The following is a 26,618-nucleotide window of genomic DNA, read 5'->3' on the forward strand; positions in this document are numbered from 1 at the left end:
TCGCTTTGTATAGGGTGGGGTGTAGACGGAACGTGTGAATGTGTATTTGTCTATGGTTGTACTGGGTGATGACTGTAGGGGCCTCGATAATCAGTTAACAGTGGATGTATTATAGTTACGCGTTGATGTAAACTAATTTATTTTATATCATGCGAGTGGACATAAGTTTTAATCAAAAACCGCCACAAATAAAAGAAACGCGAGTTTACATATTGTATTCGCGTAATATCCATGACCTGCAAGGCTTCCCGCCTTCTCAGCAGTCTGGTATATATCTGCGAAGTCTTTATTTATTATGGTTTAACATACAACAGGCAGGAATTTTTGCCGCAGCATCAATTCTTTCAGAGACATCTTCAATAGCGAGATTGTTCGTTAATGTTGTTTTAATGACGTTATATTCTAATTGTTGTAGTTCATTGACGTTGTTTTTCAGTGATAAAGGACATCGGGTGTAAAAAAATAGTATAAAATTAATTAGTTATATTCCCATGACCTTACGTGAATAATCTCTTCACGATTTTTTCCAAAAACACTCGAGGTTTATCTGAAATTGTTAGTACTCGTTCAAGTTCAAGTTGCAGACACGGTGTTAAAACTGGTAAAATAACACTTAGCACTGATACTGCTGTCAAAAGAGACATGAAGAGGTCTAGTTACGTTTTCGTTTATTTTAGTATGGGGTGGTTTTCAACACTTACGTGGGGTGCGTTATTTCCTAAAATAAGGGACTATAATCCGCGATCATTGGGGTGTGAAATTAGGGCCTTATTATCCAGTTTCGGGAATAAACGAATTTTCGGTGACATATGTCTTAAGTTTCACACCAGCAGCCATCGTAAATGATGTTATATTTGTATATTTTCATGAAATTAACGTTATATGGATGTTTGTATTGCTTAAGATGCATTTTTTCAACAACAAAATATAGATATGGCATATTAGTACTGGAACAATGAATTAATTTTGAGGGATTTCCACTGAGAAGTTCTGAATAATATTCTAGTTTAATTTAAACACATATTTCCATAGAATTGATAGGAGTTTCTACATGAAATAACGGTTTTTCATTTAGTGTTATTAAGTTGTTCAGTGTATATTTAATACTAATTATGGAAAGCTCATTCACTACTCTCGGGAATTTGTACCAATTCCCTTCACTTTTAGAATATTATGGTGCTTAAACGATAATGGAATTGGAACAAAAAATTGAAATTATATTATAAATTGCAGCTCTTATTGTCCGAAAATTCAATTGAAACCCGGAAAGAACGTTGACACTGATATCAGTGTGCAATCTTTTAAAAAGTATATAGTGGGATTATCAAGGTGTAGAGTATTACAGGCTCCCAAACCCGAATAAAAATGTTACTACAAATATTTACCGATATTAATTGAACAAATTTAATGGCGTATTGTTGCAAAAAAAGACTTACATGACAATGCTCTACCACACGTTACAATAATTGTGAAGGACACACACTTACAGCTCGAATGGTATATTCTATTATACGCAGCATACCAAGTAGAAAAAAGTGCCTTCTGACATGCAAAATACTTTATTTATTACGCCATTTATTATACCTATATTGTTCTTAATAAAATAATTTTTTAGTTTTTTGAAATAACATAAGAGTATTCTGAGAAAATAGAGAAATATATTCGAAACATGTCAGAAATATGAAAAATATGGGTTTAAAATTCCTTAAAATTAATTCAGATACCATAAAAAAATGACAAACCAAAAACACGCCAAGGGACTTACCTCCCAAGCAAATCGATCATATTGAGGCAAACCGGCCCATTTTCCTTGGAACGGACCGAACCTGGTACCCCTGCTTACGGTAACCTTGGCAAAAACCCCATTTTCTTTCAGATCCAGCTCAGCCGGCAGCACCCCACTGGCCAGCACTATCTCCCGAGCTCGCATATAGATCAGATCGCTCTTATCATCGATAGCAGAGTCCTCCACTTTCGGAAAACTGTCGTACTTCATCATATGCATCTTGGCCTCGTCATAAAGATCGGTTTTGACGGATATGTGAGTGGTTTCGGGAACCATATCTAAGGTATTTTGAACGTTGTTGTTGATGTAACTCGATGCCTGTTCGATGTTGTTGTCCATCAGTTCGGATTCTGATGTGATTTCTATTTCATCCTCAGAGCCTTCTGCAACAAAAAAAAAATCGTTAATGGGAAAAGATAATTAGACCATAGGGTTCAAAGGAAGGGGCCACAAGATGGGCGCTTAAAAACATAACATTTTAATGTAGTTTGGTTATGTAAGACCATTTCGTTTTACAAGCTAGTATCTAGATGAGAAACCAATTGTTTCTCTTTGAAAAATAAGTCATCATAATACGACTACAATTATCAATATTTTAGGCCATATTAGACTCAATATAAACTTGTATTCAATGTAATGATTTATTATGTTGCTCAAAGTTCCTGTACTAACGTTTAAAATAAAAATTTATATTATATATATATATATATATATATATATATATATTTACTTTTCATACCTCAAATATGTATAATTATTGTCTGAAACAGTATCGGTACCCAATCCTTACATATTCTTATCAAATTTACATATTTACACATCAAATTTTTTAATAACGATTAGTGACCATTTTATATACATATAAAAACTTAATATATACCCTACCAAACAGCGTTAGACAATATTTACTTTCTACATTCTTTTCCAATATAAGAATTTTTAAATTACCTATAGTGGTAATTAATTTTTATTCATAGATTAATTGAAGCTACGTATTCCGAATTAGGTTTATTCCTGTAAGTCTATTTATCATCACAGCTTTACAATAATTTGTTCATTTATTGGATTACCTATGAAAAAACTAGAGTTTTGTTATTTTTTCCAATTTTCACTAAATTTGCACAAATTCGTATAATAAATTAAAGAGAATGTGATAGTATAACAGAAGAATTAATAAATAATAAACATATCAGATGTAGATTATCGTAATGCGCATGCGCAGAACGAACCAATGATAGACATCGTGTTCATTTCCCTGTAGTCTAAGATAATTGTACTGAATGTTCATGCGTAAAGTGATTATAGAAGCGATTATATCGGTAACCAGATCGTTTTTTGGTTGGCCGTTCGTAATTTATGGTTAAACTTAACAGTGGAAAGATCACGTACCATAAGGTCGTTACTCCTGTTATATTTTCTTTGTTTTGTCTTTCTCGGTGAGTCGAAACACGCACTACCTACGCTCACCTCGACCATTTACCTATATTAATATATTAGGCCTATAAATTAGTTGTAAAGGATTTCCTTTTAATATGAAGATTTATCGTGAAAAATCACTACAATGCCGCTACTATTTCTCATACATGACCAAGCACCTTTCACCATATCTTGGCTTCAAATCACACTGCACAAAAGACCTTAGCCTTTAGATTATTCCCATATTCCTTAAGCAACCGGAACTAGTTTCTTCTTATCATTTACACGGATCATCATCAAGTATTGCCTTCAAGTTTCACATACCGTAAAAAAAAAACTTTACTAACACTGAAAAGTGAAGTCTGCGAGGCTTCATCATGAAATTTATTAATATATCTATAAAAATCCTTTAAAATTAACTTATAAACCTGTTAGTCTCTTAATTTATAAGTCTGTTAACTGTATTGTTAGCTTGTACTATTTTTACCTGAGCTTTATTTTATATTGTTTAACAATCATCCCCTTTTGTACGGAGTGATACTTCTTCACATCCCGGTTATCTTTCACGGCGAGCCTTATCGCCTAACGAAGATTTCCCACCAACCTGTTAAATGCTTTCTCTCTGTTCGCATTCTGCCGATCCCAAATAATCGTAAATTTCGACCGATAAGGTCAGCGTTTTATTACTGTTTGGAAAGCTGGATTTTGGGTTCGCAGGTTTTTCGGGACAAAGAGGGCCGCGATTTTCTTGTTTGGACGTGGATTACTCGTGGCCGAAATCCCGACGGTGTCGAAATTGTCAGGTTTCCGCCGTTTGAAGCCCCTCAAAATCGTTATCACTCGGTTCGGTTCGAGTTCTTTGATTCTATTGACGCAATAATGTTCTCCAATTCAAAAGAAAATATAGCGCGGACAAATAATAAGTTATTTCTTAATAATGATTAGCTAGTAAATGAATAAAACTAATGAATAACATATCAGATACAAAAAAAATGTTATATCGAGTTTTATTGTTTAGTCATTATCGATTCTTCGAAGTAAAAACAAGAAAACAGCACGAGAACGTTTATTAATTTATTAATTTCTTAGTTTATAAATAGATGCAGTTGATAGAGTAAGAGTACAAGGAATCACTAGATAAATTATTTTTCAAAAATAAGTATAATCTACAAAAAATATCCATAAAATGTATTTTGAGAATCAAAGAAGAAATACTGAGACTGTGTAAATAGTTATATGGGTTTTATTGTCGAAAAATGTAAGACAAATTATTATGAATTTCTTTATTAAAATTGTGTTAACATTTAAACAATGGAAAATAGTCCAAGATTAGTAGTAGATAAGAAGCTAACAGAATAATTAGAGTGGATTCCGAAAATTAAGGTATAGTACCATATGCATAGTATAAAACAAATAGTGATAAACAACTACAACGCCAAAAAATGGATATATCTATCATTTATTGATTTGAAAAAATCTATGAGTAAGAAGAGAAATACCGTGAGGTATATTAGAAGAAGGAGGAGTAACTAAAAATATTGTGAGAATAATTCAAGAATATAAGGAATCATTGCAGACAACATAAAATCAATCTTCAAAAACCAAGCAGAAATAAAACAAGCACAAAGATTTAGCTCAACCCTGTTTATAATATTAACAGACGAAATAATAAAGAAATGACAAATAAAAAAAACAGGGCTACATATAGGATATAAATAGAAATACTGGTAGTAGCTTTGTGCAGATAGTATAATAATAAGCATTGACAGATCAGATCTTAAACAAATGGAATAAGATACTAAGAGAGTATAAAATGATATAAAACAAAAGCAAAACATAATGAAAGTGTTCAAAGCAATAAATATTATGAACCCTAACACTCAGTTCCTAGCAGTAAGAGAGAAAATGAAAGAAGAGAAAATAGGAGAAACAAGAAAAACGAAATATAATAATACCTTACAATCGGTGGAAGAGAAGTAAGGATAGAAAGAAGAAACCCCTTGTAGCAGTTGAAATAAATAAACATCTTTAGTGATGATTCAATTCAGTTTAGTCTGTGTACAGAAGTCTTAATATATTCATAAATTACATAAAAATACAGAAAAAAAACAGCAATTTTACTGCAATATGTTTAAAAAAAAAGCGTTATATATTCCTGCATAATTGGTGTTAAAAATATACCTCTTCTGGGTTTATTTACATACATAATACATTCGTCAATTGTGAAGGTAACTCGTAAATCTTTTACGAACTCTCCGCAGACAAAAGCCGATAATGTCTCGTGAAATCCTCACACAAGATGTCCAGCATTTTATTATAATCGCTAGTAAATTTTCGCGGGAACTCTCAGAACTTCATACAAAAAGTCATAACAATTAGATTAGCACAGTAACCGTGTCAAGAAGTCTTTTATCTTCGAGATGTACCACCATTGTTTCGGTGGGTAATGTTCGGCGACAAAAGTGTCTATACCGGCAATTCGAAGAAGCATATACATGCACATCCATGTTTATAGGTACGCTGAGATGTACAATACCAGGTGTGCATAACAGAGTCTTTCGCGGAATCATACACGAACTGTGTTTCAATTGATGCGCCATCACGTTTAAACACCAGAACAAAATATTTTTAGCTATTGTCTTTTTACTGTCAGGCCTTTATAATTTAATCGATATATTTTAATAAAATAGTTCTGTTTATGGTGATGGTGCAGATTGTCTGGATTTGGCTTCGAAGGAATGATAATATATTGAGGTTATCAAAATAAGCGAACTTTTACAAATATTTATCTTACAACCTACATTTTACGTGATACTGAGGAAACATCGACGTGGACAAAGAAATCGCCTAAAAATCAAGTGTTAAGTTCTTCACGCCGGTTAGTATTCAAGCTTTCGTCATATAATTATTTATTTATGAAATGAATAATTACTATTAAATAAAAACAACAAAACTTATTTTAGTATTAATATATAAATTCGTATCGTGTCTTCATTTTGTATTAAATCAAAATCAGTGAAAATATGTGTCCAACATTATTTTCAAAATATTAACAAAGGTCATAAATATCATAAACAAATAAATAAAGAAATCCAATTAAGAGTGAATGTGTTTAGTTTAAAGTATATATATTTATAAATACATCAACCTGCTTTCGTATATTTAATTGACTTAATTAAGGTTAAACATAAAATTAATTTAAAAATTAACTGAAACAAATTTGTGAACACGTCAATCTTCTAATTTTGAACTTGGAAATAAGCTGTATATTATAAAAAACACTAAAACAAGAAATATTTGTAATATTAATTACTTGCTTATGAATAAACATGTTTCCAAATGAATTGATAGGATATATGATATATTTTGAATTAAACACACATCTAGTAATCTTATCTACGTATATAAATATATAGATTAACAAAAACTCATTCATATTGAAGATGAATCGATCAACAATATTGAGAATCAAGACAGTCAAAATTTATTTAAAATATAAAATGTATGTACCAGCCATTTAATAAATAATTAATTTTAATATTAATAATATATTCATTTATATTATTTAACAGTTTTTAAAAAATTATAAGTTTTTATTATTCATTTTTCATTATATCTAAATCCTATACTCATTGATATATGCATCCAAAAAGCTTTTCAAAATATTAATAAAACTCATAAGATATCAACAAAGTGCTTTGTTGTCATATTATCATAATAACATGTTAATTCTTATTTGTTAAATTATGTATTGGAAATATATATATATATATATATATATATATATATATATATACATATATATATATATATATATATATATATATATATATATATTTGTACATACAAATGCATTAATCTCGCTCAAATATCAGTTAAAACTGAAATTGAAGCTGAATTGATCGACAGTATTTAGAATGAACATGCTTAAACTTTAAATATAAAATATGTTTGTGAAGAACGATTGTAAACAAATGATTTAATTATAAAACCTTCAAAAATAGTGTTTTTAATGAAACTGTATAAAACAAAACCGAAATTATTTTCTTACCAATCTAATAGAAGCTGAAGACGCATAATTGAACGGTACTTGACACTTGATTATGATAACATGCAAAACTGTTAAAAAATATAAAACCAATACCCTTTTCCAAGTAACAGAAACTGTTAGATAACAGTTTTTTCCTTGATAAACAGTAAAAGCGGTGGAATATCGTTATGGTAAGACTGATAACACGAAAATTGAATTGTCAGTGCGGTTAGATGTGGGCTTCGCAACGGTTCTCTTCCTTCTGCTTCGAAACCAGAGTAGTTTACCACTGTAGTAATCGATTTTATCGTTTAAAGCCATGTTTTTATTAATGATATTCACACAGGCCAGGAGCGGATATCCTACTAACCAAAAACGATATCTGTTCTGTGGTTTTCTGGTACAACTCGCGACCGCAATTGTTTTCCTTTTTAATTAATATGCCATTATCTCGTTCGAACACACTTTTTTCTTATTTAATTTCGAACCGTCGCTACGAGCTTCCCGGAATTTTAAAAAACTATAAATAATAAATACCTGTCATGCTTTGTGATAATTGAGAGTAATGGTCCAGTTTCATCACCAGCTTGTTCTTGGTGGTGGTAAGTTTTAGCGTCCTCTTGTAGAATTTTATAGGAAAATTCTAGAGAGAAACAACGTACGAAAGTCACACACAGTATTACGACACAAATATCAAGTCAACGCACTAACAGCACTGATACGTGAAAAATCAATCTCATGTCCATATACATCAACAATAAATAATCTCAACGCATAACTGATGACGATCCGAAAATAACATAACAGGTTATAGAGCACTGATCGAGCTGTGAGCCCATACTGAGAGATCACCAGAGACACCAGAGATTCAGGGACAATCCGGGATATGAGGGCGGAGCCTGAGGAGGGGCCTGGAGGCGGGGTCTACGTGGAATCCCTAGGGATAGCGGAGAGCGCTTCTGTTCGGTGTCGGATCGACCTCACTCCCCCCACCCTGGGCCGCGTCGTTATCTCACAGATTCGAGAGATGTGACGCCGGCTCGAGCACGGACCCGGTGTGGAGAGAGAGGCGACGCTTTTCACCGTGGACGGAACGCGGAGCTTTTTTAATGAGCTTTTAACTTCGGCCTGCACTAGAGGCGGTTTTTGTTTGGGTAATTGTGGTTTTATTGTGATTTATGGCTCCCGAGCTTTCTTCGAGGGCCAGAATATAATTTTTTCAAAACCAGATTTAATTACATATTTTTGGAGGTTTTTAAGTTGGTGTAGAAGTTGTAATGTAATCAATGGGTCATTCAAATTTATTTCCACGAGTTTTATAAATAGTTGTATTACTTAAACTACTTCCACAACATAAAACGTTACTAACCACTCATCAATTACTTTAAATTTTTCTTTTTAATGAAATTACCATGGACTACTTGCTAATTGAATATAAAAATAGTTTTAAATTATTTACAAATGGAATTTACAAATTCATTGTGACATCGTCATAAAATACTGATAAGAAAAAAACCTGATAGACATCAAATTTTACAGAAAAATCAATTTTTATAGTTATTCAACACAGAGAAAACTAATTCATTCTTTTATATATTAGGATATATAAGACTAGAAAATAAAGCAACTTCTAAGCTTTCTTTGAATACTACTTGGTGGATAATTAAGATATATAATCATCCCATCACCTGTAATAGAGTCAATTCAAATTTATTTCCCCTGACTTTTTAATATTTGCAATAATTAAACAATCAATTTAAATAATTGTGGTTTTATTGTGATTGATGGCTCCGGATCTTTCTTCGAGGGCTGGAAATATATTTTTTCAAAACTCGATTTAATTACATATATGTGGAGGTTTTTTAACTTAGTGTAGAACTTGTAATGTAATCAACGAGCCATTCAAATTTATTTCCATCAGTTTTCTAAATAATTGTATTACTTAAACTGCTTCAACAACATAAAATGTTACTAACCAATTATCAATTACTTAAAATTTTTCTTTTTAATGAAATTACGATGGAGTACCTGCTAATTGAATATAAAAATAGTTTTAAATTATTTACAAATGGAATTTACAAATTCATCGTGACATCGTCATAAAATACTGATAAGAAAAAAACCTGATAGACATCAAATTTTACAGAAAAATCAATTTTTATAGTTATTCAACACAGAGAAAACTAATTCATTCTTTTATATATTAGGATATATAAGACTAGAAAATAAAGCAACTTCTAAGCTTTCTTTGAATACTACTTGGTGGATAATTAAGATATATAATCATCCCATCACCTGTAATAGAGTCAATTCAAATTTATTTCCTCTGACTTTAATATTTGCAATAATTAAACAATCAATTTAAATAATTGTGGTTTTATTGTGATTGATGGCTCCGGATCTTTCTTCGAGGGCTGGAAATATATTTTTTCAAAACTCGATTTAATTACATATATGTGGAGGTTTTTTAACTTAGTGTAGAACTTGTAATGTAATCAACGAGCCATTCAAATTTATTTCCATCAGTTTTCTAAATAATTGTATTACTTAAACTGCTTCAACAACATAAAATGTTACTAACCAATTATCAAATACTTAAAATTTTTCTTTTTAATGAAATTACGGTTGAGTACTTGCTAATTGAATATAAAAATAGTTTCAAATTTTTTACAAATTGAATTTAAAAATTCATCGTGAAATACTGACAAGAAAAAAGCTAGATAGACATCAAATTTTACAGAAGAATCTATTTTTATTGTTATTCAAGACAGAGAAAACTAATTCATTCTTTTCCAATTTCATCTTAATTTAGATATGATTAATACAATCTCAATTTATTACTATTATTATTATGTTCTAAGTGCATAATTACACAGTAAAGATGATTACGAATTAAATAAAACAGTATATATTTCCCAGATTAAAAGTAAATTACGATAATTTAAGTAAAGTTATAAGGAAACACTGATATGGTGCAAGTTCATGTAATTTAGTTCACTTCAATCTTGTGATTTATTGCGTGTTATCCAGTGGCAGTACTGCTTCCAAATTTATATGATTTAACTACCTTATTTGAATCCTTCGTAAATCCATTTGATTTCGATGTCATGGTGTAGTTCTTCGTTGAGTACGTATTGTTAAGTATATTCTAGTTCAAGCCCACTCATACTTTTTTAACGAAATTTGGAACAAATTAATCAACACCGAATACTAAAGTGTTAATAAGATTAGGAGATAAAAAAAACTCATGACCTTTCTTTGAGAACTACTTGGTGCATAATTAAGATGTATATATCATCCCATCACTTGTAATGCAGTCAATTCAAATTAACCATTTAAATGTAAAACCTTTTAATATATACATTAATTAAGCAACTTATTCAACTTAAATAAATTAAAAAAGTTTTTTGTAATTTATGGCTCCTAAGATTTATTCGAGATCTAAAATATAAAATTTTCAAACCGCGATATAATTGAATTTTTTGGAGGCTTCTTTTTGTGCCCACTGCTCTGTATTATTAAGGAAAACTTCCCATCACTTGTGATTCCCATGGATCTTTAAAATTTTCCAGGCCTTTTTAAGAATCTGTATTCAGTGTTGTTCACTATTCATACCATATATAATTTATTTTTAGTGAAGCTATGATACAGTAATATATTAATTAAATATAGAAATAATATCAATTCCGTTTCATAATATCTTCATAATTTAATTTTAAATTATAGCCTATATTTTAGCGATTTAACATAAAAAGAACTGAATAATGTTTTATCACATTATTAGATATGGTTTGTAAAATTTTAATTTATAAATTATTGCTATTGTTCTGTTGTAATTGTATCAGTACGCTAACAAAACGAATGCGAGATAAATACATCATTCACTTCATATTTCCCAAATTAAAATTAAATTAGGCTATTTAAATTAAAATTAAGAGTAAACGCTTATACATTATATAATATTGAGTAGAAATTTTGAATGACCTAGTAAATCAATATGATTTCGATATCATCGCGTAGTTCTTTGTTGGTTGCGTGGTGATAAATATTGGTAATTAATTAGGGAACTTAGTTTCGGCAGCGTTGCGTTACTATTTGGTTTAATGCTTCAGTGCAGCCCCATAAGTTTAAATAGGTTTTATGATTCGCTTATAAATCACTATCTCTGATTTTTAATCAGGCTAAGAACTAATTAATTAGAATGATACTAAGTTTAATAAGATCAGAAGACGAAACAAGTTCTGATCTTTGTTTGAACGCTCCTTCGTAAATAATTAAGGAAAACGTCCCATTACTTGTAATGGAGTCATTCGAATTTATTTAACCGATCATTTAAAATATTTATATTAATTAAATTAAAGTATTTTTGACGCCTTTATTTCATTTAATTAAAATTATAAAGTTAAATCGAAATGATAATCATTCAATAATCAAAATTATATTGAATTATTCATATTTATTAATAATCTTATTTTTTTGAAGTTAGTCGGTAATTGTTAATAATTAAAGTAGTTTAAATTTTAATAGACTTTTAAATATCCTCACATCTAAATTGCATTAACAGTAAATGCATTGCGATAACAGAAATCAGATGTAAAAAATAATTTTATCAGATATTTTATTCTATATTAGAAATAACTAGTATATCATTCAACATAGGATAAAACTAGTTCAACTAGAGAAAACATCATGTTGTCCAAATGGCATTAGCATAAATACGCTATTAAAAAACTTAGAATTTTTCTATAGATAAGTAATTATTCTTTTTTTAATTTCTTAGTTTCCCTTCTTCATCACATCTAGATTTAATAATAATTATAATTACGAAGCAATAATCAAGAAAAAATCATATGATATATCAATTCATAAATAACACATTTTATTAGTTTACAGTAAATGAAATGGCTTTGCTTGTCTTGTAATATCTAGATTGTTCAGAATATGAAGAACATTCATGCTGACATGGCTATTAAGTCTTTCCTTATCGACATGCCCGATAAGTGCCACCTCAACTATAATCACTGTTTATCCTTCTTGATATTTTTATTTCAGAAATAACAAGAAACCTTAATAGTAACATAACAACTACTTTGCATTAACATATATATAGTCAATTCAAAATAGCAGTGACACGAGTGTCAACATGTGTCTGTCTAAAGTTGTGAATTCGTTTTTCAGTCAGACAATATTATCCTTGTCATCTTATTCTATTTAAAAAGAGATAGAATGCTGTTAGAGAAGTTCAAACATGTAACGGAATGAGCCTGTAAAAGTTGTCCGTTTGTCAAAGGTCTGAAAATTCTTCAAAATATTATAATTACGGGTTATAAACCGGCAAACGTTGTTTTAACTCTTTTTTTTTTAATACATTTGAAATCGCCGCAGTTTTTATTGTAAATATTTTTTGGGCCTTGGAGCTGCACTGTATGTTAATACGGACACAGTCACTAAAATATCTCAAAAAATAAAAAACAATATAACCTTAAATTCGCTAAAAAGAAACCGTGTTTATGCGAAACAGGTGACGAATCAAGATCAGCTTGGTGTTTCAGAGATCAAATATACGAAATATATAAAACAGTAAGTAGTTTTTTCAATCGAAACATAATTTAATACAATTATTTGAGAGAAAATTGTTAGCCTGGAAAGTATCCATAAAAATCCAAAAGATATACAGCTATTTGAGGGATGTAGAACATCCGTTCATACATTGTTGGATAATATAGGATTTAAGTGGTGTAAAGATAAGTATTCTATAAGATATTCAGGTCGAGGAGGATATTCAAAGCAGAACTGTATGAATTTGTGGAAAGAGGTATTGTTGAAAATAGCATATTCGGTTTGTGTGAGCTCGATCAGACACATTCGAAAAAGTAATTGACAAATGGTAGAATGTTGAGCAAGTTTTTAAAAAATTGGAAATAAACAGCTTAGTTATTCACTTGATTAGTGTTTCTGAAAGTGGGAGTGATTGAATAAGATCTTATGAATGTTGGTTTATGATTCAGTGCTGACGATTACCAAGACAAGGCGATGAAAGAGGAAACCACTAAATGCCAGTAACAATTAATATACTTTAGTTGTAGGGAATTGTATTATAGACTGTAAAAGCTTTATGAGCATGTGTGTTGTTTTCCAGAATATACATGAACATGTGATTAACATGTATGAGGAGAGAAATAACACTAACTTTTTTGCAGGTATGGCAAATGCATTTAGGAGAATGCAGTGATTAAATGTAGTTTTATCAAGAAATATGTATACAGATAGTAATAGGACAAACTATATAGAAATATAGTAATATCATAATGATTGATATCAAGGATACATTGCATCGAAAGAAACAAAAACTAAGCGTAAAACATAAATATGCTCTCTAATGAAACTAAAATACATTACTCAGATATACAATTGTTAATTATGTGGATTAGGCCTTCGAGGGATCACTACATCGGTAAAACGTAGTCAATTACTAAACAGTCGATAGTCGATTTCAGTCGATAGTTCCCAACACTAATAAATATGCTCTCTAATAAAAGTAAAATATATTACTTACATATACAATTGTTAATTAGGTGGATTAGGCCTCCAGAGGACAAAATACAAACGCACCTGGAACTATAACTCATAGGTGATATGGAAAAGAGCTCAATATAAATATAATCAAACACAACCTTGTCCTACAAACTATTATAACTGTGTACTTAATTGTAGTTTTAAGCCCTTTGATAATATATGCATTAGATTAACTATATATTTTATAAAAGTATGTCAAATCCAAACTAAAACTGAGAATTGATACGGTAACATTGCGACATTTTGACGCTACAAATTTAGATGATGTATGTACAAAAAACTTTGGATAGACTATATATTCTTTCTATATTGCAAAATTATATGATTTATTAACTGACTGTATATTTCCAACAGCTTTAGATACAAATATCAAATATTTTTCTGCTAAAATGACAGAAAATGAATAACCTCGGACTGATCCATTAAAATTAATCTTTTAAAAGCTTATTCATAACCAACCTATCTTGAAGGGTAGACCTTCCAAAGATGTCAGATCAATACCTGTAAATTGATACGATATTTGTACACTTATCTTAACCTATCCCTTGATACACCTTATAAATATTTTAGGCAGTGTGAAGCCTCCGTAGAATCGTTCGATAATTTGCTCAATGGATCACCCCGCTCTACCCTCAACTCTTATGCAAATCTCTATCATATCATTGCTTAATTTCACACGCTTGACATCGCTATCTGTGGCGGTGCCTTCGCGACATATCCCTATTTAAAATCGAATTTTTTATCGTTTCTATTTTTATTCAAATTCTTGTTTGACGTGAACGTCGCAAAGTCAACCACCAGAATTTACATGCCTTAAGGATTTTTTTGTATGAAATCCGATACTTTTTCGGCCTTTTCCTCTCCGCTTTGTGTTTATGGTAAAATTGGAACATCTTACGTTTGGAAATATACGTTGAACTTTTTTATTGTATTCTGTTAAACGTTAAAACCAGTCGTAGGACTGTTTAAAAACTATTAAACAATAAAATATATTGATTTATTGTTATTGATTGATGGGCGTTGTAAATGCTAATTTGAAAAGTAAGTATGGTATTTAATTTTAATGTTTTTTTTTGAATATAATACGACGACTGTTACTAATAATTTCAAAATCAAAATTTATATTTCCGATATCAAATAAATTCCGCAGTGGAAACAACTGAATACCTTGCCTAATAATAATATGTCTGGTGAATACTTCAAGTAATCTTGAACAAGAAATGCGAATCTACATTGCTCTGTCTTTTTTTAATTATTACTTTTTTAATGTAATATTGTAACAGTAGGATTATTTTATATGTATGTATCTTGATCAGCTATATTGATTTGTGAAAATGCGAAGTATCAATAAAAACTGTTATAAATATACAACTGTTAAAGAGCTCAATGTAACTGTTAAAACCGATAGTTTTAACATTTCGCTACATAAAACAACAGTTTTCCATTCAGTATAAGTAAGTTAGTCAGCATATACATAGGATAATCCTGAAATGGGTTTAAACTGCGTTTCCTTCTTACTTGAAGAAACCTGTTACTGAAGCAGATCAAGAAATAAAACATCAAGCATTAATCACAACTCTTAATACAATTTCAGACAGCTTAGCAGTTGATAAATCGACAATTTTGAAACTGTTATATGCCATGAAAATGTTGAACTTATGTTTGTATTTCAGGATTTAACTGGAAAGGTTATTTTAAACCATTTCAATGTTTTGCAATCGTATCATTGCTTGTCATCCAAAAAGAAAAGCGGTTTCAGTGTCTTTTTACACTGACAACGACAAATGGATCTACTACGACAATCTTAAGTGTAAGAAGTCATGGGTTAATCGAGGTAAAACTAAACACATAGACACCAAGAGGAATATTTATAGCCATAAAGGACATGTAGTGGGATCAGCTAGGTGTAGTATAAGATGAGCTGCTAAAACCGATTTAAACTGTTACTACATATGTCTATCACCTCCAAATTAATAAATTGAACGACGTATTGTTACCAAAAGACTAGAAATAACTCTTGTAGCACCACTCCAGCGTACTCACTAGACCTTCTAATTGCCAATTGCTCAGATCGATAAAGCATGGTTTGGTTAGCACACTGTTTCTAAATCCTGAAAAATCATTTCTCCCAGCACAGTATTGTTATATTTCCAGAAAAAATGTAAAAACGGTCTTAAAAATAATGGAAAATATGTTAGTTAATATATATTAAACAATTTTTGTCAATAAATATATTTTGAAAGTGAACAAATGATTAAAATCACTACCTAACTGTTACATTAACAATTTTCTGTTAGGTTAAATGAAAGAGAGTTAAAGTAGTTACTGGTGATGCAAATTATATTAAAATAACCCATGTAAGGTTGACATAATTTTAGTCTTTCAGTTTTTTATATCCATTGATCGCTCACTGGCATGTGAAAAGATTATCAAGATGACAAAATCTAACTTCTTTAAATAGCTGAATATGTCTGGAACTGAATGTAGCTTTTCTATAATTTTGGCGTTACATTTGGTACTCATATTACTTGATGTTATTTCTATTTAATTGTTTGCTAGTATTTAATCATGATAAGATATAAGTAAACTTGAGCTTTAGAAGAAAATTCTTTGAGGAACTAATCACTATTTCTAAATATTGATTGATTGATTGATTGATTGAAACTGTTACTGGAGATGTCTGTTAACTTCAAATGAATAAATTAAACGACGCGTGGTTGCAAAAAAAGACAAGAAATAACTCTATCAGCACGAATCTAGCATAGTCACTAGACATATCATCTTTTAATTTCTAATTCACATCGATACAGCAAGGTTTGGTCGGCGCACGGTTTCTGAATTCTGAAGAAGTTTGAAAAAAAAACGCTTTTGCCAAAAAAAAGCTGGAAAATCGTTCTTGAAAAAAATGGAAAAAATTTTAGTTAATATATATTAAACCAATTTTTCTCAATAAACGTATTTATAATGTGAAACATTGATCAAAATCAATAATAGTTACATCAACAGTTTTCTGCCAGCTTAAACGAAAGAGAGTTAAAGTGGTTATTGCTGATGTAAATTATATATGCAAAATAGCCCATGTAAGGTTGATAAAATTTTAATTCGTTTTGATCGCTCACTGGCATGTGAAAAGATTGTCAAGATAACAAAAACTAACTTCTTTGAACAGCTGAATATGTTCGGAACTGAATGTAACTTTTCTATAGTTTTGGTGTTACATTTGGTACTCATATTGCTTGATGTTATTTCTATTTAATTGTTTGCTAGTATTTAATCATGATAAGATATAAGTAAACTTGAGTTTTAGAAGAAAATTCTTTGAGGAACTAATCACTATCTCTAAATATTGATTGATTGATTGATTGAAACTGTTACTGGAGATGTCTGTTAACTCAAAATGAATAAATTAAACGACGTGTGGTTGCAAAAAAAGACAAGAAGTAACTCTATCAGCACGAATCTAGCATAGTCACTAGACATATCATCTTTTAATTGCTGATTCACTTCGATACAGCAAGGTTTGGTCGGCGCACGGTTTCTGAATTCTGAAGAAGTTTGAAAAAAACGTTCTTGTCAGAAAGCTGGAAAATCGTTCTTGAAAATAATGGAAAAAATTTTAGTTAATATATATTAAACCAATTTTTCGCAATAAACGTATTTATAATGTGAAACATTGATCAAAATCAATAATAGTTACATCAACAGTTTTCTGTCAGCTTAAATGAAAGAGAATTAAAGTGGTTACTGCTGATGTAAATTATATATACAAAATAGCCCATGTAAAGTTGATATAATCTTAATTAGTTTTGATCGCTCACTGGCATGTGAAAAGATTGTCAAGATAACAAAAACTAACTTCTTTGAACAGCTGAACATGTCTGAAACTGAATGTAACTTTTCTATAATTTTGGTGTTACATTTGGTACTCATATTGCTTGACTTATTTCTATTTAATTGTTTGCTTGCTTTTATAACTTTATTTTATGCAAATTGAACTAGTTTGGAAATCATATCAGCTGTATACCCATTTCATCAACATTTAATCGACCCAATGATTGATAATTTCAGTTTAACAAGTGAAATCATGGTAAGATATAAGTAAACTTGAGTTTTAGAGGAAAATTCTTTGACAAACTAATCACCTTCACTGAATATTTGATTTTTTTAGAATTTGGCTTGAAAATACTTGAGAAGATTAAAGTATGGGTTTCTAATTAGGTAAGTAATAGTTTATTAGATTAAAAAATGTCTTTTGATGGCCGCCACTAACATGCATGCCGTTGACTGTAAATCAGTGATAAAGAATGTGACAAAAATAATATGTTACTGATGTAGTTTTAATTTAAGTATTCCCAACATGCAACAAAAAATGACATCTTGTATCAATTCTGGTTTACCTTAACATACTAGAACACTAAATAGGTACTATATTAATATTTTGCATATTTGGTTTCGTAAAAATATGTAAAAAATGTTTTATTTTTGGTTTTTTGCCTTTCAAGCACAGCTATTGTTGAATATTGTGTGTATTGTATGAATATATTTTGTGTGTGTGTGTGTGTGTTGATCCAACTAATTATTTTTCTTTGGCTTAATCTCTAAGATTAACCCATGGCTTTTTTTTCATTTTTGATTGACAGAGTATTTAATTTTCATCGTCAACTCAAAGGAACACAATGGATTAGGAACTCTTTGTTGCAAATTTATTTTCGAACATTTCATAGCAATTTTCTGTCATTGTTATGTAAGGCATTGAAGTGGATTTTTTGGCCAATGAATTCAGAATGCTCATTAGAATGCTGGCCTCAAAACCATCACATTAAATCCATACCCCTTAGCTAGATTATGATGAGGCTATCTATCTATATCTGGTCTATGAGCTTCTATCTATGTTTGATAAGGCTCAAAAACTAATTTCTTCAAATTGAACAATAAATTATGGAGGAAAATATATTTTGAACGGTCCATTATGTTACATACTAAAATGAATAAACAGAAGCAATAGTAGTACTAACTGATAAAACTTACTCATGCCAAACAAATATCAACATAATCGGATTTTATGGTGTAACATCACGTTAGATAAAAGGCAGACCAGATGAGACTGAAAATAAAATAACAAGACCTAAAATCAAAGGTATTGGTTTATCAATCCATTATAAAGCCTATTAGGAGTAATGAGGTTCAAATAGAGGGTTGCACAAAAGCATCAGACATCAAATTCTTCGATTAATGGCCAACATTTATCCAAGGAAGAACTATAGATGACCTTGAAATCAAAGGGATTTACGAAGTTTTCCAAGAACTCATCCTAAGTCATGAAATAAACTTTTATGTATGAACTTCTGCAATATGGGCAATTTTCAATGAACATTTGATATCAAATTACATCAAAACTTGAGAGTATGTCGTTAAAATATAATTGCACAATATCAATAGCGGAAAAACTAAGGACGTTCAATAATAATTAAAGCATTTACTATTATTATTTAAAAAAGTTTTAATAGTTTTGTGTAATCATTTTTAATTATGTCATGGATTAGATTTTTTTTCTATGATTAGGTATATGTTTAATTTTTATATAGTATTTCTGGTTATTCTACATCTTTAGTTTTTACGTTTTGTTTAAGTTTTATTGTATTGTCTATATTTATTAGAGTATATTATTTAAAAATAGCAATTAACATATTAAAATACGATAAAATATTTGTTGGGTATTATTCCATTCCATAAAAAAAATCATTTCATTTTACAGAACCACAGAATATAGCATGTTAATAGTATTCAGTATTTTTTTTCCTTTTTTTATTAAACTTAGTACGTGAAGAAATATGTACAACTTCTTGAAACCGTTGGAACATATAAAATAAGCAGATATAAAATTAACTCTTTGCTCCAAGCAATTATCTCTTTGTCACAATTTATACAGGAAAGGAAAAAGGTAGTTGAACCGTGCATTTGACTGAAAATAGTAATAATAATTGCAGTGTTTTGTGAGTATCGACTGTCTTGACTCTTTTCTGTTGAAGCATAAATTCGGCACACTATTTTCGAGGTCGTCGTTAGGATGGCCAAGCCAGAATGTTAAAAATCAGTCGAATGAAACTAGTAGGTCCAAAAATAGTAACTGAAAGTACATGATTGAAACAATCGATAGTAAAATGTAGTCAAACCAGTCAAACAGAAAATAGTGACTGAAGGAGTAAAAGTAGTATATAGTAAAATGTTGTAAAGTCAGTCGAACCGAAAATAGCGACTGAAACAGTGGATAGTAAAAAGTAGCTAATTGCTAAACAGTTGATTTGATAGTTCCTAAAGTTAATTTATATGCATTTCAGCAACATGGAGATTTAAATCTTCAATGGGCATTTGATATCACATTACATCGAAATTTGACAGTATATCGTCAAAATATAATTGTACAATATCAATAGCGGAAAAAATTCCCATTACGTCGTTATGAGACCAACTAGATTCGCATCCAACTACAAAGGCGCGCGATGTCGAGCAACAGAAGTTAAAAAGTTCGTTAGATATAATGAGTAGTTTCCACCCCAGACAGCGCAACTTTTGTCGGATTGCCGCAACCGAAGAAAGGAAAGACGCGAATATGCAGTCCTGATTTCTGATCTGATCGCGTCCCCATTGAATTCCTGTAGTGAATAAAGGACTTCCGCGCACCTTTCGACAGGGGTGGCCACTAATAATATGTTGTGTGCGTTCATCGGGAGTAAACCATGCTGCGTTTTGTCTTCGCGATTGTGTTTAACTGAAGAAATGCACAGGGACGTATTTAACGACCACCGTTATCAGAAATCAACTTAGAATTTCAGTTATGGTCAACTAAAGTTATTTGTTTTACAATAACTTAAAACCATGAGTATTTGTTTAGAAAGAACCAATGTGTTAATCTTAGTCTCTATGGTAATAATATTTTTTAGCTATTAATTAATTTTACTCTATTGTTTCTGTAAAATACACTTGATTACACCATACAAGATTAAAGCAATCACTGTTGGCTCTTATACAGGCAAGAATGTTTAAAAATTTATTTATTATATTGTTACTAGTCGTTGCCGACTAACGCACAGTCTGTCTTTATAGTAAATTAAATTTAGGTATATATCTAGGAAGATCCATCGGTCCTATTTTAATCTCTAGTGTAATAATATTTACGAATCAACACTGCTGTTTTTCTATTGAATGAAACTCACTACGTTACACTACACAGAATCAAATGGTTTGATTATTTTCAGTCCGTGTCCTATTCTAGGCTTATCTAATGGTTGTGTTACTTCGATATTTATAGAAGAATAGAGTTTCTTCTCATGTCTCTACGATTCTCTTGATTTCCTGAGTGACAATCGGTATCTGAAGGTCTCGGTGGTCATCCACAATACTTCTCAGGACTTTCTTCTGGAAAGCTTGTATTGTATTTATATTATTTCCCAGAATATTCCAATAATTGAATTCCGTATATTCATATAGATTTCAAAAGTTGCTTGTATTGTAGCAATTTATTATGCGTGTTACTGATAATTCTGCTTTTTTTCCAATTAACTAATACATTTTCCTATATTTTAACTTCTTTTCATTTCTTTTTTACATGTTTTTTTCCATAGAAGTTTTACATCAAGATTCATTCCGATATACTTTGTGCTCTATTACATGTATAGACGAAGTAAAGAAATGACCACAGGAGCATATTGGAGTACATTTCCTTGTGGTACACCTACTAAAGCTTCTTTTATTGTAGAGTAGGTGTCATCTTATTTGACTAAGAATAAAATGTTAATTTTAATGAAATTTTCTGGTTGAGATGCAAGAGTTTAAGAGTTCGTAAGAGTTGTGGATGAGTTCTTCATGCCAAAATTCATTAAAAGTTTGACTTATATCTAAAAATAGAGCTGCGTAAACGTTTTCCTCTTTGTCTAGAGTTATATTTACTAACAAAATCAACCACAACAACTTAACGATTGCCATTCTTTACAAAAACTGAGAAAATCGAATGGCAAAGTTATAAAATAGTTTTTCTTGTGTGAGAAAACAAGGGGCGGGATAAAACAAAGCTCAGAAAATTATTATACGAGAACTCTATACCTCTATTACAAAAGGTTGCTGGACAAAAATGTGTGATTGATGTTGGCCCAGAGTTCTTAAAATACTACTAAGTTTATTTGAGAGTAAGTACGGACCGACCAATTGGCTTAAATCTTGGTAATTTCCTAATATAAAATTTGAATACATGTATTTTAAAGAAAATCTGGATTACTGAATCATCTAGATAAATGGTTTATACAAAACTATAAAAAAGCACCTAAAGTATAATTCTAACCACACAAAATGTACCAATTGAAGATACCTCTTTCATATATATATATATATATATATATATATATTGCTTGATATCAAAAATATTCCAAATGATGTTTCGGTCAAAATGAGTCACCCGATAAGGATTTTTTATTGTTTATTGAACTATTCAATTATATGGTTAAGAAAAACCACACTAATTCAATAAAAATTATATTTTAACACTCTCTTATGCAATAATTTAACTACATCCCCCTCTAATACTTTTTAACGACACCTAAGAAGCGACGATAACGTTATTACAATTCGACTTACGATTTTGCAGTATCTAATGCCATTTTGGTAGAATTCTTTACTGGCTTTGAATCAAACGATGAGCTTCTAATAGGCATCACGGAAAATAGTGATAAACCTTTTACAATTCAATTGTTTTATAAAATGGAGCTGAGAAATATAATGATAATATTCCCAGAAACTCTCTATTCATTACTAATGATTAAAGCCCCATAATTAACAAAGATTTCTACGATTTGTAAAATTTCTTAGTAAAATAGCTTAAAGTGGTAATAGATGCTATATTTTAATACCTTATATATTTAAATAGCAGCAATTAGTTTCAATAGGTATAATAAAGTAATATATTGAGCAATTTAATAGATTTAACTACGGTAAAAACATAATATCGCTCAATCCGGACCTGCTTTGTTGGATATAAGAACAAGGGCCATTATTTTATTTTATGTTTAACGTATTGATGTCTGAAGGACAGGACATTTAATGTTAGAAGGCCCTTGATGTGTTTGGTTGATTTCACCCTTAACTTATGGCCAAAAGTTCGTTAGAATTTTTGTCAATGGCAAATTTCTTGCAATCATGAATGTAATTATAACCAGACCGAAATATTGGTCAGTTACTGGCATTGTTAACGACTAAATTAATTCTGGTTTCTGTGCTTTCGCTATTTTTTATTACTTCTTTTATTATATTTAGCTATAGATATGTCAGCCAAAACTAGGCAATATATGACTAAAATATGGTATTTTCTCAATTACATCTTACATTAGATATACTTAGTACAATCTTAATTTATAAAATTAATTTATTACTATTATTCTGTCGCAGTTGTACAAGCAGGATGAATGTGGGATAAATAGATTAATACTAGCATTGGGAACTATCGACTGAAAACAGTCGAAGTAGTGGTTAGTCGCAAAACAGTCGATAGTCAAAAAGCTAGAGACTGAAAATGGTTATTACTGTTCTCAGTCAAAAGCACAGTTCAACTGTTTTAATCAATTCGTGATTCGTGAAAGTAGATGGTTTATTTGTTATTGAATTGAAATATTTTTAACAAAAATCGAGAAAGTATTCGAAATATTACCTATTATTGCCATAAAAACAGTCAAAAGTATTTTACTATTTATCATTCACAATTTTAATCTTTTTACCCTATTACATTAACAATCTTGAAAAATATGATCACAAGTGGTGCTATATTAATATACAATATATAGTTATTCACAAGCAAACTACCAAAAAATCATTATAAAACCATATATATAACATATAAATCTATGTAAACCTAAATTGAGTACATTTTTGTCAAGGTCGCGGCTAGGACGACAGAGCCAGAACGTTAAAAATCAGTCGAATGAAATTAGTAGAACTATAAATAGTAACTAAAAGTACACGACGTAAACAGTCGATAGTAAATAGTAACAAAATCAGTCGGACCGAAAATAGCGACTGAAAACAGTCACTAGTAAAAAGAAGTAAAATCAGTCGAACCAAAAATAGCGAATGAAACAATCGATCCTGAAAAGTAGTCAATTGCTAAACAGTCGATAGTTGATTTCAGTCGATAGTTCCCAGCACTAATTAATACGTGTTATATACATTAAACTTAAGCATTATATATTTTATACATTGGTTCGTTTCAATCTTCTAATTTTCTGCGTATTGTTTAATTGCTGTATTGTCTCCACATTGATGTGATTTAGCAACCTTATTTCATGCTTTAAGGTGAAATCTTAGAGCATTTCGTAAATAATTTTGATTTCAAGGTCATGCTGTATTTCTTCGTCGGCTACTTAAAGATAAGCATTGGCAACTAATCGGAGAACTTAGTTTTGACAACGTTGGACTACTAGTTGGGTTAATATTTTAGTGCAACCCAGTACATTTCTTTGATTTTGAATCTGATCTGATCTAATCTTTGTATAAAGTAAAGCATATAATATATAGCATATAGCATATATAATATATAGCAATTATAAAATATCTAGTATATATCATAATTTCAAATTCTCGCTAATATTAATGATTACCCATTTATCATCATTTCAAATCAGTTAATTTAATTTATTCGCATACTGTTTATATATAGTCACAAAAAACTTTCTATTATATATCCAAATTAAATGAATTTTAGATTATTTTAAAATCAGTCATGTTTGAATGCAATTTATAATAAATAACCGTGTTAATGAGAAAATTATGTTTAGAGTCCATACAGTGATGCCAGTAAAATGAAATATTTATTAGGACCACAATAAAAACAATATTAAATAAAAATTTGTTATTAATGAAATAATTCGGTTGATTTGTTAGTAGTCGGTGTATTTTTAATTAATATTAATATTTTATTTATCGTGTTTTTTGCTGTTGATATTATTTTAATAGATTTAATATAGTGAATGTTTTTAACTGATGCCATGTTAATAGTTGGCAGGAAAGTATTTTCTTGTATGGAATTTTTTTAGGGATTTACAATACAAAATGCATTATTAGTTCTTTTATAGAACCAATGCGATATATTAGTATTGCCTCGCTTGGCTTCATGTAAAATAAATTGAAATTCTGAATTAAATAGGACGCCTATTTCGACTCACCAGTCGTACTTGCCCGATATTTATTTATCTGATTATTATAATTAGTTCGGATCGACATCATATAATCTTCAGTGTGAAGATATTCGACAATAAGTCACTATAAAGTAGCCTCCTTTTCAACAACTGAAAAAATGGATAATAATGTCGAAAATGGACTATAAAGCGGCTGGAAGAAAATGTTGCTTTTTCAACATAAAACAGAAGTGGTACTAAAAAATTTGAGAAAGGTTCTAGCTCATTTTGACATATCATATATTTTACAAATTATTGCAGTACAGTATATTGAATATTTCTATAATTTTATCTGAAACTGAAACACTTACATTATCATCAATGACACTCTTACATATTTAACCTTCAGGAACATTCTTCTAAGTTTGTGCTAAATTATAAAGATAATGACGATTCAGGTAGACACTATATGTAATAATAAAAATCTAAAAATGCAGTCCTTGTTTTAAATGATGCAGCAAATATTTCGGATTCTGAATAATCAGATATTCTCAATGTTTCCAATATGCACAATGTCGACGACTTAAAAATTCGTAAATCAATTGAATATAATTGACGACGTGATATCACACCAGTGATACTAAAAATATTTCTGAATATACTATTGGTAATTTTATTGAAGTATAAAGTAAACAACTGTTAAACAATCTAACCTGACTATTAAATACGATGATTTTGACATTTTGTCTTTCAAGAAAATAATAGTTTTCGATTTAGTATTATTGAGTTATTTAGTGTATACACACGCTAATAATTAAACATTTTTGAGATTATCACATTAATTTATTGTGATGAACAATTTGAAAACAACGGTGTATAAGACCTGTTGGATGAAAATTCCTTTTAATCTTTTAGACAGCTGGCACATGATGAATCAATTAGTTCCAGACGTTTACACGATATGGAAAAGATAAAAAAAGAGTTAAATAATGCTACAATATGATTTAACCATTTAACCATGGTAAAATGCCATCTCGAACCATTTCAACATCGCGGTTTTATCGCTATCCAATTAGTAAAGAATAGAAAATGATCAATTATTGGATAGCTATCCAATCCAACATCATTCTTTAAACACACACAAAAAGAAATATGGAAAAATTATAAAAAATAATGAAAAATACTTTTGTTAATATATTTTGTATCAATTTTTCCCAATAAATGCCCTTGTTAAAGTGAAAAATTGATCAAAACACATGAAAGTCATAACTAACTTTTTGTTCATGTTTGTGTTTATGTTAAATGTTTCATCAACGTAAAACATCTAGCAAAACTCAATCTTAATTGAAACAGCGTTTGAAAAATAACATAAAGGGTGCAAATTCGAATCGTAACAATTTTTTTCCTGCATATTTCATCGTTTTATAAACATATTCGTCTACATCAGAATAGTGTCAACGAATGAACCGATATAAATTACACCATTTAAAAAGTGATTCACTACAGCACACATGCCACTGTCATTGTTTTGCACCCTCTAAGTAGGAATAAATTCGGCATCATAGGGTAAAACATATTTTAAATTTACACCATTTATCTTGCCCCGTAACTAATAATTCGGACAGAGACGGAACTAGGCCGTAACGCGTACGGT

General features: G+C 30.0%; 1 protein-coding gene across 4 annotated transcripts in view; it reads right to left on the reverse strand.

The window, feature by feature from the left end:
- LOC143203208 (transcription factor hamlet) overlaps window positions 1-26,618 on the reverse strand; it is a 240,499-nt gene that overhangs the window by 54,445 nt on the left and 159,436 nt on the right. The window contains exons 1-2 of one of the 4 annotated variants that reach the window (XM_076415351.1): window positions 7,770-7,938; window positions 1,766-2,169 (exon numbers count right to left, since the gene is read on the reverse strand). In XM_076415351.1, coding sequence (XP_076271466.1) covers window positions 1,766-2,169; window positions 7,770-7,812 — 447 coding nt within the window. In that variant the 5' untranslated portion in view covers window positions 7,813-7,938. Of the gene's footprint in view, window positions 1-1,765; window positions 2,170-7,253; window positions 7,499-7,769; window positions 7,939-26,618 lie in introns of those variants that run through there. The other 3 variants (XM_076415366.1, XM_076415375.1, XM_076415357.1) reach the window with 3 other exon arrangements.

This window comes from Rhynchophorus ferrugineus, unplaced genomic scaffold, assembly GCF_030347505.1.
Source record: "Rhynchophorus ferrugineus isolate W39M unplaced genomic scaffold, kcgeb_rfMv2 rfM1, whole genome shotgun sequence".
NCBI lineage: Eukaryota > Metazoa > Arthropoda > Insecta > Coleoptera > Curculionidae > Rhynchophorus > Rhynchophorus ferrugineus.